This window comes from Cydia fagiglandana, chromosome 23 (genome assembly GCF_963556715.1).
Source record: "Cydia fagiglandana chromosome 23, ilCydFagi1.1, whole genome shotgun sequence".
Taxonomy (NCBI): domain Eukaryota; kingdom Metazoa; phylum Arthropoda; class Insecta; order Lepidoptera; family Tortricidae; genus Cydia; species Cydia fagiglandana.
This window is the reverse complement of record NC_085954.1, coordinates 8015991-8029634: the sequence shown is the minus strand read 5'-3', so window position 1 is coordinate 8029634 and position 13644 is coordinate 8015991. Positions and strand designations below refer to the sequence as shown.

The 13644-nt window shown below is 37.3% G+C and overlaps 1 protein-coding gene across 1 annotated transcript in view; it reads left to right on the top strand.

The window, feature by feature from the left end:
* The first annotated feature begins 4636 nt into the window (after positions 1-4636).
* LOC134675927 (calpain-B-like) overlaps positions 4637-13644 on the top strand; it is a 58639-nt gene continuing 49631 nt past the window's right edge. Inside the window, exons 1-2 of the mRNA XM_063534272.1 lie at positions 4637-4720; positions 7591-7849. Of these exons, the coding sequence (XP_063390342.1) occupies positions 7661-7849 (189 nt within the window). The 5' untranslated portion in view covers positions 4637-4720; positions 7591-7660. The remainder of the gene's footprint in view (positions 4721-7590; positions 7850-13644) is intronic.

Sequence of the window (13644 nt, the reverse complement as noted above, 5' to 3'; positions counted from 1 at the left end):
TGGCGTTAATACGAGAAAAAAAGTGTCTCCAAAATTTCATACAAATGCACCAAGAACTTGGGGATATTTTTTCTCACAATCAGTAGGAATGGAGAAAGCTACTGATTCCGAGTAGAAATATTATATAAATTCAAAATTCTAACAGAACAAATTTAGGTTCAAATTTAAATAGAGATGGCGTCAGACTGTACAAAGGGGGGCCGTTTCTGGGACTTAGATTTTTTTTTGAGAAAATGAAAAAAACTAGGGTTTTCAAAACAGAAGAATTTACAAGATTTTGATGAAATAATCACTTTTTTTCTTAATAAACTCTCTAAAATTTAAAATGGCCGAGTTATACGAGATCAAAAAAAGGGAGCTGGAAAATTTTATTATTATAAAAAAGTCGGTTCTGGCGCTTCGCCGGCCGCTGCCGCGGCACGCTTGCTTCGCTCGCTCGGCTCGCGCGCTGTACCTAACACTCCTCCTCGCTTCGCTCGTCGTCGTACCTACACCGACCTGCCTTAAAACAGTGTTAGGTATGTAAAACGCTCGATCTCCGCCATTTTCAATGTAAGAAAAAAGTTTTTCAAGTAAAAGTAGCCTATTTTGACGTGTTCTATACGTTACAATCATTTAATATAATTATGTCATAATGACACCACTTTTTAAAAAAAAAGTCCCAGCCCCCCCTTTGCTACAGTCCAACCAAAACGCTTGCTAAATAAGTTTTTGTCCGAATAACATTTGACAAAGTAAAATCATGCCAAATGATAATTTGACCAAATAACTTATATGCGAAGTGTAACTTTGCTAAAGGTTCCTTTGGGAAATGAAACTATTGCGATAAGTGTGTTGGGAAGTGAAATTTGGCGAAAGACATTTGGCCCAAACGAAAGTACACCATTTTTATTATTTTGTCGGCCTTTAGTAGGTACCTATTTTATCTTGGCAAATCAGTTTATTGCAAGAAAGTATGAACATGAAGCTGCAGAGATGACTGACCGCCTTTGCAGGACTTTTTCTTTCCTGCAAGGAGGAGGGATCAAAGTAACACTTTTCTATTTCAAGACACTATATCACTCGCTACTCTCGGAATTCTATTATAGAATCCTTTGCTTCGTAAAGTATGTCATTTTGCTCCATTGTACCAATCTACTATTATTTTAAACTTGTGGACTACCTATGCCTATCTCATTAAAAAACTTGCGATACGCTGACGAACGGTTAATGTCAGGAACTGTTTTTCGCAATTGCTAAGTTACATCATTTCGTAATTACCGCCTTAATTTAAGGCCATTCGGAATAAAGGTTACCTACATACCTGTCCTATACTACAAGTCCGTTTTTTTTAGCATTAGAAAGAACTTCGCAGAAGTAAGCTTGTGGTTCCAAATCCGGCACTTTTAGCGGTAATAATTTGAAATAAATTATATGTATTGACCATGCTACATTAGATAATTCAATAATTATTAACAACTAGCTGTGCCCGCGGCTCCGCCCGCGTGGAATTCGGTCTGTTCTATTTCTCTCCCTCTCCCCTGGAGGCGGAACTTGATGTAAAGTTGACAGATGGATATGCTAGAGGACTGTAGTCCAGATAAAATATTTTACAATTAGGTACCACTAAATAAACCTACACTCCAAAATTAATAGCTTTTTTCGCCCTTATTCAAATTTTACACGTGATTTAAACGACAGAGTAGTAGGTGTATATCGGACGATACAGTAAGGTATACGCGCGCGAGCAAAAGCGAAGCGGCTTGCCTGGCTAAAGCGCCACTCACTGTGGTCTTCTTCAGACTCCTGACGAAAATCACGTGCCCTTTGTAACCTCGATTGTTTTGGGGAAGGCATGGTAATGCGTATAAAATGCGAGTCCCAAATCGTTTGACTCCGCAAACGACCAGTGCCGGATTAAGATATTTTGATGCCCTAAGCATTTCTAGACCATGGTGCCCCCTCTCTCTAGGGTCGTCAAGATTATATTGAATTTTATTTTTGGTCAATTGAGTGACGTTCATTGCCGCATTACAGCTGGATATGGAAATCAGTCACATCATTTTATCACGAAAATTGACAGTCCTGCAGCAGTAACGTTGCAACAGAGTAATGCTGCTCAGTCGCCACCTGAATATCACCTTAATCATATCTCAGAATGTTGAAAACGCGAGCGAAGCGAGCGCGAAAATTTTTCGATATAAAAACGCAATTTAATAGACAGTTGGTCATTTTTACTTTAAGTATGGAAATCAGTCACATCATTTTTGCACAAAAATTTACAGTGCTGCAACAGTAACGTTGCAACACAATAATGCTGCTGCAGTTGCCACCCGAATATCACCTTTATCACATCCTCGAATGTTATTGAAAACGCGAGCGAAGCGAGCGCGAAAATTTTTCGATATAAAAACGCAATTTGATAGACAGTTGTACATTTTTACTTTTAGTATAGAAATCAGACACATCATTTTATCACGAAAATTGACAGTGCTGCAGCAGTAACGTTGCAACAGAGTACTATTTTCGATATAAAATACGCAATTTGATAGACAGTTGTACATTTTTACTTTTACAGGCGCGAATCCAGGATTTCATACAGAGGAGGGATGTGACAGTTTTCTATCAGCCTAGCTTCGCATAGGGCTTGATATTTAAGGGTCTCAGCGTGGTTGTTTTCATACAGAAAAGATGCAAGAAAGCAGAGCTTGGAATTGACCAAGTGAATTGTATTGGCGAAATGTGAGCAAGGCAGAAGGCCCAGCTGCAAAAGAGGAAAGCTTGGATTTGGATCCACGCCCAAGTGTAATTAAGGCAGAAGATCAACTTTGCCGTAAGGGGGCATGCCTTGCATAAGACCTCACGCCGAACTGCAAAAGAGTGGCTTGAAATCGAATCTATGCATGTAATCACGACTCTTCTATTGCTCGCTCTTTGGCTTCACTCGAAAGCGCTACTTGATAGGATGCTTTTAGTTTTCGGCTTTCACGGGGCCCCTGAGACCTAACTGCCAAAGTGGTGTCACTTTGACAGTTAGGTCTCAGGATCGCGGCTAAGTAGCAACTCGCCTTGGCCGACAAATCTGCCGTGCAAGAGAGCAAAATTCGCTATAAAATCGGTAACCTATGTCGAAAAAATCGGCTGGCCGCAAGCCCGAAAGCAAGACTTTTTTCCATGACTTTAAGGGCGTCCGCGTAAGGTCAAATCGAATGCCTACGTTGGAAATGTTCATACGTACCCTCACTCTCTTACTTTTAGTATGGAAATCAGTCACATCATTTTATGACGAAAATTGACAGTGCCGCAGCAGTAACGTTGCAACAGAGTAATGCTGCTGCAGTTGCCAACCGAATATCACCTTTATCATACCATAGAATGGTTTTGGAAACGCGAGCGAAGCGAGCGCGAAAATTTTTCGATATATAAACGCAATTTGATAGACAGTTGTACTTTTTTACTTTTAGTATGGAAATCAGTCACATCATTTTATCACAAAAATTGACAGTGCTGCAGCAGTAACGTTGCAACAGAGTAATGCTGCTGCAGTTGCCACCCGAATATCATCTTTATCATACCGCAGAACGTTATTGAAAACGCGAGCGAAGCGAACCCGAAAATTTTTCGATATAAAAAACGCCATTTGATAGACAGTTGTACATTTTTAGGGTTCCGTACCCAAAGGGTAAAACGGGACCCTATTACTAAGATTCTGCTGTCCATCCGTCCGTCTGTCACCCGGCTGTATCTCACGAACCGTGATCGCTAGACAGTTGAAATTTTCACAGATGATGTATTTCTGTTGCCGCTATAACAACAAATATTAAAAACTAAATAAAATAAAGATTTAAGTGGGGCTCCCATACAACAAACGTGATTTTAGACCGTAGTTAAGCAACGTCGGGCGGGGTCAAGTACTTGGATGGGTGACCGTTTTATTTTTGCCTGTTTTTGCATTATGGTACGGAATCCTTCGTGCGCGAGTCCAACTCGCACATGCCCGGTTTTTTTACTTTTAGTCCCAACCAGGCGCGAAAAAGTTTGCCCCTCCTTCCTAAGTAGCGCCATAAGATTCAGGGGCAAACTTAAATCAAGCGAGTATTGTGGCTACCCCCCCTTATATGGTTTGAATTTTTATAGCCTATAACCTGGCCGGAGATTTTCTCGACAGATTAGTAAAGTTTTCATCAAAATCCGTTCAGCCGTTTTCACGTGATGCGCGTTCAAATAAACAGACAAACAGATAAACAGATAAACAGACAAACAGACAAAAATTCTAAAAACTGTTGGAACGTGTTCTGTTATCGATTCTAAGTATCCCCAGCCAACTTTTTTTCAAATATCTTCCATGTACAGACTTTCGACCGTCTACAGCTTTATTATATGTATAGAAGATAGATTAAAGAGCCTCATAAAAACTGCACGCTTGCTTATTATTATTCCTGCAGCTGACCTTTCGCAACTAATTTGATAGAACTAGTTTAATTTAATGAAAACCAGAAGTATAAATAAAACTCAAATAAACATGTTTTTAATGTCTCGCTAGCTCACCGCCCGGTGGATTACGTCATTCTTGGTACTGGCAAGAATTTATCGTATAATCCTCCCAGATTATGTGAATCATGCATTAGCTTCACCGTGGCAACATTACATAGCTTCTTAACTCAAGCGGTTAACCAGCTGTCACTTCCTTCGGAGATTTTTCGGTGCGTGCAGTGATTGTGTCGTTTTAAACAAATCTGCGGTATTTCTACGTAAAATATATGGTTTCTTGGTTTAATTGTGTACTTAAAAATGCGACAATTTTCCTGTTGTGCTTGAATTGAAAGTGCGTGCTCCATTTTTTATGAAAGTTCGTGTCACTAACATTCCTGCATCAAATTTGTTTGGTACTTATATTTTTCTCATTGATGACCTCACTCGGTTAAATTAGCGGCAAATAAGTTATTTGTAGCCGTATCTAAATCGAACAATATCATGGATGCAGTAGCATGTGATGAATTGAGTCTGTCACTCTTTCAAAAACGTGGAAATAAACTACCATCTAGTTAACGAGTATTGTATGCCTGTAATTGTATATTTTTATAAATACAGTTTCTAACTCATTAGTAAACAATATTCTAATTGGTTTTTAATGTTATTCTTTCTAATTCCCTAACTGTAATATGGATGGCATTTTGGCATGCTAGTTTAAATTAGGGCACCTTGTGTAGCCACACCTACCTATTATTTATGCTGCACTATAAACTAATGAAGGAATGGTAATGAACATTAATAATGGTGCTATTTTAGTCACTTTGTGAAAATATCTCAAACCTTGACTGTGTGGTCAAAAAACCTTCTTTTCTGTGATAAGTATATTACAATGACAGTAATATACAGTAATCGGCACTGTCTGTGCCACACTGCAGGTTTCTAAGTAGAATTTTTAATCAAAAACTCTTCATAAATCTCATTTAAAATAACACTCAATAGAATTACTTTTTTGAACAAGATTCATGATTTTTTGAGTCAAGTCCATTCATATTCATATTAAGGTTTTTGTTCAGAATCCCGCGGTGTGGCACTGTCCACACTGCATCATTGCAATCAGCGCGTCATTGGTCTAAGGGCTTTCCTAGAGATTGTCACTGTAACTAGATATCGTCGGGTGACAAGCAAAACTCACTAAGTACTATAAAAAAATAAAGTAACAATGCACTTTATTACGCTTGTAACACGGTTTACTGTCCAATAATTTCAATGATGTTAGTTAGTGACTTTTGCTTGTCACCCGACGATATGAAGTGACACAGAATGCAAACTTTGGGAATGTACAGCCAAGGAATTTGATTTATGTCAGGTCAGAATTGGATTTGAAGCTGTTCTTGTACACACAGCTGATAAACTGATAACCTATATGAATATATATAATTTATTCATAAAATGGGTATGCACTTTTGTGGTTTGCATGTACAAGTATGCAGGGACTTATGAGGATAAATCACAATCCTTGACTATACATAGTCTTCTTTTAAAGGAAACTGCCACTTACCTTATGGTTTATTCAGATTGTTTATTTATTTACAGTACATCATAAGAAGGAAAAAAAACTATTCTACAATTTTTTACCTTTATACCTGAAAATAAGGTTGATATTTGAATGAATCATTTTGTAAACACAAGTAATGCTTATTTTATCAATGCCTTTGGAATCAAGAAAGATAAGTGATGGACACTTCATATACGATAGTGACAAACTTACTCATGTTCTAATTCCTTTTTATCTTATCTCTATTACATGGTGCTTGGAGGTATGTCATGAATGATAAAAAAACGGCCTAGTTCGAGCCAGACTCACGCACGAAGGGTTCCGTACCATTACGCATAAAACGGCAAAAAGCACGTTTTTTGTATGGGAAGGGTATTTGTTATTATAGCGGCAACAGAAGTGAATTATAACCATTCACTTTCGGTTCATGAATAATGAGATACAGCCTGGTGACAGACAGACGGACAGTGGAGTCTTAGTAATGGGTCCCTTTTTTACCCTTTGGGTACGGAACCCTAAAAAGATAGGTGAAGTACACAGCTAGAGTAATTTCCTTGACAGACAGACGGACAGTGGAGTCTTAGTAATAGGGTCCCGTTTTTACCCTTTGGGTATGGAACCCTAAAAAGATAGGTAAAGTACACAGCTAGAGTAATTTCCTTTACAGACAGACGGACAGTGGAGTCTTAGTAATAGGGTCCCGTTTTTACCCTTTGGGTATGGAACCCTAAAAAGATAGGTAAAGTGTGTACTTTCCTAAGGATTCATTTTGAAACATAAAGTTTAAAGTGTGCCTCAATTTAAAAGTCCTAATAATTTACAACTGCGTGTCTTTGCTTTAAAATAGCAAGTTAATCAAAATCATACATTTGTAATTTAAAATAAAACTTGTTCCCAAACATATTTACACTAATCAATAACCAATAACAAAGCTTGAAGTAACGTTAACAAATGGTCTTTTAACAAATTTACGGGTACACAATTAGCACACCTCACTCATGATGTCATGACTACAACCTGTGATCAACGTCATGGTCATTGATCATGCCCACTGCTTCTTATATTAGTAGTGTTCTCACATTTATACCGACGCGTCTGATGTGAATTCAGTGACTTTATTTAAGAAAATGGGTGTTTTTTTGTGAATAAAATGCAATAAAAATTATGTTTAAATCATAGGTGATTTGCATTTTTACTTGTGCCAGCTGTCAGTGAAAATAGATGAAAAATCGTATTGCATTTCCGCTTGGAACATTTCGATTTGATAAAATATAATGTTATTATAGATTATATACTAAAAGCACAATAGGAAAACTTATAGTTGGGTCAGCTAACTGTGAATGAAAAAAAGGAAAAATAGTGTTTACCCTGGTCAGTCTTGCATGTCTGATTTTAAACATGTCCATTTATAAAATGTATCCTAAAGCTTATGAAAATACGTAACAAGTTTTAAGTTTCTTTTAATTTAAAATTATAAGATACACTTAGCAGGCCTGACTATATTGTTTAAGTAAAACCACAAGCACAACAGGAAAATTTACATTTTAAATGACAAAAATCAAAAACTATAACTTTTTCTGTAGCAAAAATGTCGTAGCGAATACTAAACGCAACTAAAGTGAAGTGTGCACGTAAAAAGACCTCGCCATCAAAATGGCGGGTCAGAATGGCGGAGATTTTGGCGCACTTTTACAAGGCGCGGGGCGGCAGCTGTTGAACCAAGGGGGACAGGCTTTGCTCCAATATGGCGCCCAGGCCCTGGGGAACATCATCAACGAGGTGTTCCAGAAGAAAGAGGTGGAGCAGAAGAGATTCTTGCCGAGTATCAAGAATTATAAAGTGGTATGTAACTTTTTTCTAAAGACAAAAAAAAGAAAAGAGAGAAGAGAATAGAGTAAATATTTCTTTTACGGTAAATTTACTTTGTCTATTATGAATTGATGAGCCTGTAATGTTCATATATGTATATTTAAGCATTTTAGCACCTGGGGCCCGTTTCTCAAAAGCTTGTATAACTTATAATACAAGCGGGTGTCACTTTTTGACAGCTTTTGTTAGAAAGGAACTTCCACTTGTATTACAAGTTACAAGCTTTTGAGAAACGGGCCCCTGAGCCTATTATTTGGACCCAGTAATTGGATGAACCCCGTGTGGGCAGTTAAGTATTTAATTATGCAATCAAACATGTTCAATAAGTCGGTACATGTCTTCGACCTTAGCTTTGACACGCCCACTCAGTTTGTTGACATTGTGATCTGTCTTTTCTTATTGTCAAGTTCACAGCAAGATCGTTATAGGTACCTACCTGCAGAATGTGCCCAAAATATCCCACCACGTAGTGTATAAAAATGTGGGCAAATACTTGTCGGACTATCAACAACAGAGGGCTCCATAGGACAAATCCTAATCCTACCTATCTATGCTTAGAGAATAGGTGTTAAAAAAAATTTTGGGTTTTCGGAGTGATTATTCTCAAAAAAGTACAGTCCGTAACAAACTCTCCTTGCCAGAAAAAACTAAAGATGATTCTTTTGGCCCAGACCATTAGTTTTAAGGTCATTTCCTTGTAAAATCTCGGATAATGTTTAAGGGTACAGCCTTGACACTACACTCCTTAGATCGTGGCCTTAAAACAGATTGATAACGTTTCAAACTCGACTCGCGGTCTTAATCATTTATCATATTCATAACTTTAGTAGTAACCGGCAATGACTAAACAAAAGCAAATGCTTTTTTATCTGACTATAGCGATAGCTAAGTCAAGAAAACGGTTATAATTTTAGCAGTTTATGTATGCGATGCTATGCACTTGCCTAAACAAAATGATGAAGTCATGATTTAAAGATATCCAGATCCTATCTATTCGGAAAGGCCCAGCCGGGATGATATTTTGTATTTCTTATTTCTATACGGTGCATTGTTTGCAGTAGTATGTGTTGTATTTCATACTAAATAATATAATAAAGTCAAAATGTGTTCGCCGCAGCGTCAGTGGCATCCTATTTATGCAACGCATTCAATTGAGTAAAGAAATATGAGGATAAACCCGCAGAATTCAAGTACTTCAATTGAGCGTCTAAATTCGTTCTATCGTGACGTCATATCGTTACGCTTACATGCGCTAAACAAAGTCATATCTCCATATTAGTCTCATATAAAGATACGACCTTTTGTTTCAATCTTCTTCAGCTCCGATCTTCCCACGCCAATCGGTCGCGCACTGTCTGTTTAGCAAATGTTTTGTAGTAATTTGTGAGGTCGTATCTAGTATAGTTTGACCTCTAACCTCATAATAACTATGCCTAATCTGAAATGTCACATATACTGGTGTTATATTGCTCATCGGTAGGTCTACTTTGTGAATGCATTTACTGTAGTAGCTAAGGCAATTAGTTAACTCTAAACAACAAAGCCATATGACTCAAGGTTTTTCCATTTGACATCTTCTTGTAAGGTTTTCCGATGTAGAGTTAATATTATTTGATAGAGTTTAAATAAAAATATAATCGAATAAAATATACTGCAATAATAGCTGATAGACAAGTCTTTAAATGTGACTATATCGCCATACGATTAAAAATAAAATCACGAGCCTATACATATAATACGTCCCTGCTAAGCTATTAATCTGAAATATTCTAGAACCCCAGTAGTAATCCTAACTGAAGTGACCTCAGTGTCATCTTCCGCTCAATTGCATCAATTTGATGCCAACCTTAGCACGCTACACGCTATATGCACCGCGTTGCTTTGGATTGTATTTTCGTCTATTAATTCTATAAGTTCGATAAAGGGGCCCACTGATTAACAGTCCGCTGGACGGTATCGGCCTGTCTGTTGTTTGGAACTGTCAAAATTTTGTTCTAACTGACAGGCCGATACAGTGGGCCCCTTAAGAGGTAGTGGCCGAGTGGATCTGACGTACGACTTTCAATCCGGAGGTCGCGGGTTCAAATCCTGGCTCGTGCCAATAAGTTTTTCGGAACTTATATACGGAATATCATTTGATATTTACCACTAGCTTTTCGGTGAAGGAAAACATCGAAAAATCTGCATGTTACATCTGCGAAGAAATTCAAAGGTGTATGTGAAGTCCCCAACCCGCATCGGGCCAGCCCAAACCCTCTCGTGCTTGAGAGCCCTTGCCCAGCAGTGGGACGTAGGTTAGGTATATAGGCTAAATTAAGGCCTGATTCGAAACAAATTTGACAAATTCAGAGTGATTTTTCTTGGATATTTTCTAGCTTACTTTATATATACACTACGACATTATAATTATCAGAATCACAAAATTATTATACCAAAAAATTTTTTTTTTATCAATTCTAAGATGATCAAAAAAATCAAATAAACGCCGCCGTCTTTTTAATTAGGCGCCAAATTGCTGTCAAAAACTTGATAAGTATGGAAGAAACTTGCACATAACTAATTTCCAACATAACCTGTTACCTAATATTATACCAATACTGAAAGGTAATTTCATTGCAATATCCATGAAACAATGAGGATCTAGACATATCTTCAAATATCTGGCGTATCAGGAATTTCGTCGATGTGGTGTCAGTTACCGGGCATTGGTTACTTTTCGACAGAGAAATCGACACCAACATCACTAAAAGAAACGGTTCGCAGCTTTAGTTTAATAATGCGGATTTCCAATATTACTTTGATAATATTTGGAGATGATCCACGATGTTTATGAGGCAATCAGCATGCTTAAGCCAGTACCCTCGAAATCGGACCAAAAAACTTGATTCAACAAAGTCCCACAGTATTGACCTATTGAACGGTATGGAGTGGAGTGTCCAAGGAATTAGTTCGTTAAAACAACAAAAACTATATGCAATATAATATTTCAATATAAACATTGTTCTTGATAGGACTCAAACTAAGAAACTGTCAAAAAACACTGTCGGATGTATGATGGAGGGCATACAACAAAACTAACGACAGGAGCGGGAAGAAATGGAAAATGATGAATTTACTTATAAATAACAATTTTTAAACAAATTTTCAATAAATTATGGAAAAACAAATCTTGATTCAGCTAGCTTCAGTACCATTAATAGGGTTTTCAATTTGGCAGATTGAATTCGAATCAGGCCTTATTTATTTTTATTTTATGTAGTTCTATAACAGTGGCGTGCAGTGGAGATAAGACTTAAATCGGGCTCTAGAAGAGTCATTCTTGAAGGAATGTAACGCAAACTATAAAAATCGGCAACTTTTTTTTTGGTCATTTTGTATGGACTGCCTACCCTAGTGCCTACCTTTTTTTGTATGCACTGCACGCCACTGTTCTATAAGCATTTATTGCACTAAAAAGGGGTTTAGAAATGTGATTTTACTCCATAATTGTTTTTTTGGGCAGTCGTGTAAAATGGAAATACCTATGTATTTAAGAGCGCTACAACTGAAATGAGAATACTATGACATAAATAATTAAGGTGCTTTTTAAATTGGGGTAACTTTTAAAGCGGGATAATTTTGAAAATCACTACTAAGCAAGATGCCTTGAGAAGCGTCGCAATAGCGTTAGTGTTACTAAAGTATGAATTGCTTCTAAGTACATCTACCTAATATTCAAAATTTGTCAAATTTACCCCAATTCATCATAATATACTCGTATTACATTTCTTAAACAGCTATCGAAGATCCCAGAATGGCTAGTTCGAGTCTCGCCCGACTCAGTGAATTTTCCCTTTAATTTCACTTAGTTGCCAAGTTATTTAGAGTAATTATTACTTATTTTTCGATATTCGAATCCTTTGAAGCACGCGATACACTCATTAACCACTCGTAGTTCTTATACCTGACACTCATTAGTAGGTTTCCAAATAGATTTTGTCAGTCTGCCAAGTTCTTGCAATCGGGGGATTACATGTGAATTCAGGTGAGATTCTTGTTAAAAAGTTTTTGAAACTTGCCCGGCATTCTGCAGTTTTCAAAATTATACAAATATGTAAAACACCAATTAGACCGAAAACCAAGAAGACCATCAGAGGGCTTACCGCGAACCACGTTCGACGTGTTGCCTCTCTAGGGCACTCATAAATTCGTACGTAAGTGTGTTAGGGAGGCAACACGTCGAACGTGCTTCGCGGTAGGCACTCAGGTACGACCGTCTACATGCTCTTTCGTCGCTTCTAACTCTTGCGTTTGTACAGTCACCTGCAATAACATGTTACACAACGAAGCCCGCAAAAATATCTGACACGATCTTATTTGTAGAGCCCTAAGAGCGTGTCACATATTTTTGCGGCTTCGAAGAATAACATATTATTGCAGGTGACTGTACACAATCAGAATACACATAGGTACGCCACTTACAGAAGGTCGGATTTTTCAAGTTGTTACCAGTGGTAACAATTGGGTTTTTCTTTTCCAGTTGGTGGTGGTAAAAGGTAACAACTTGGTGGTAACTAGTGGTAATAACCCGATTTTTCTGTTGTTAATTATTGCCAGTCGACACAAAACCACAAGCAAAACCAAAGCCTTGACATATGACTGCAAAAGTGCAAAACAAATCTATTGTTACCAAATTCCTAGACTTAACAATGCTTGTATAGACACTTCAAATCAATCCTAAATTTTTCGAATGGACACTTAAATTAACATTTCTAGTCTCCTTAACCCATTGTAAATGTAAATCAAGTTTAAATGGTAATTACTGGGCCTTTGTCTTATCTTTAAAATGTTTTCGAGTCATGGTCGCTTTTACAGGACATTTAAGATTTTTTGTGTTAAAACGTTTTTTTTGGTCATGGTCGACACTATTAAACTTGCCAGCACAAATATTTTTACCTGACTGGGGAGAGGGTTAAGGCTGATTTAGGGCTCATTTAGACGAAGCGAGATCTCGCATCGTCTAAAGGCCTGTGCACACCGGCTGCGTGTGCGTGACGTGCGCGTGCAGCGTTGTATACAGATCCTCATAGATTTATAAGGCATAGATACCTAGTCCGTACACCCCCAGTGAAGCCATTTCAAGTGCGACGTCACGTCACACTCGTATCATCGTATTCGAACGGCCCTCGCAGTACTCAAAGTCAAATCGGTTTGTGTACACCTCCCGTTTAAAAATCAAAAACTACAGGAAAAATGGTTGTTTGTACAGTGAATGGGTGTCACAACACATCATATAATAAAAACAAACCGCCTGATATTACATTTCACGCGTAAGTATCGAGTTTAATGTGATATTTTTACATAATCGTAAATACAAAATTCCAAATTTTCGTCAGCCGCCATTTCTTCTAAATGTTGCCAGTGTAGTGAATATTTTTTCCTCCAAATGGGACATGACGTCTACATTTTAAAATAAATACGCTCAATTGAATTTCATTGATTCATTATAGAAAATTATAATTAACTTAATTATTTAGGTAAGTATTTAGTTTTTTTCTTATATTTATTTTGTGTAATGTTCGTTTCAGTTTTCTGACTGATGCACTTCTGTCTGCGAGATGGAAGGAAAAAATTAATCTAAATCGGAATGACGCAATAAGGAAACATTGGAAACGGACTAAACACGGTCGAATATGCTCTGTCCTATTTAAATTTATTCTTATTGTTTTATGCACATTTGTTAAATAAATAAAAATAGTAAAAACTTATCAGCTATGTATTTATTTAAT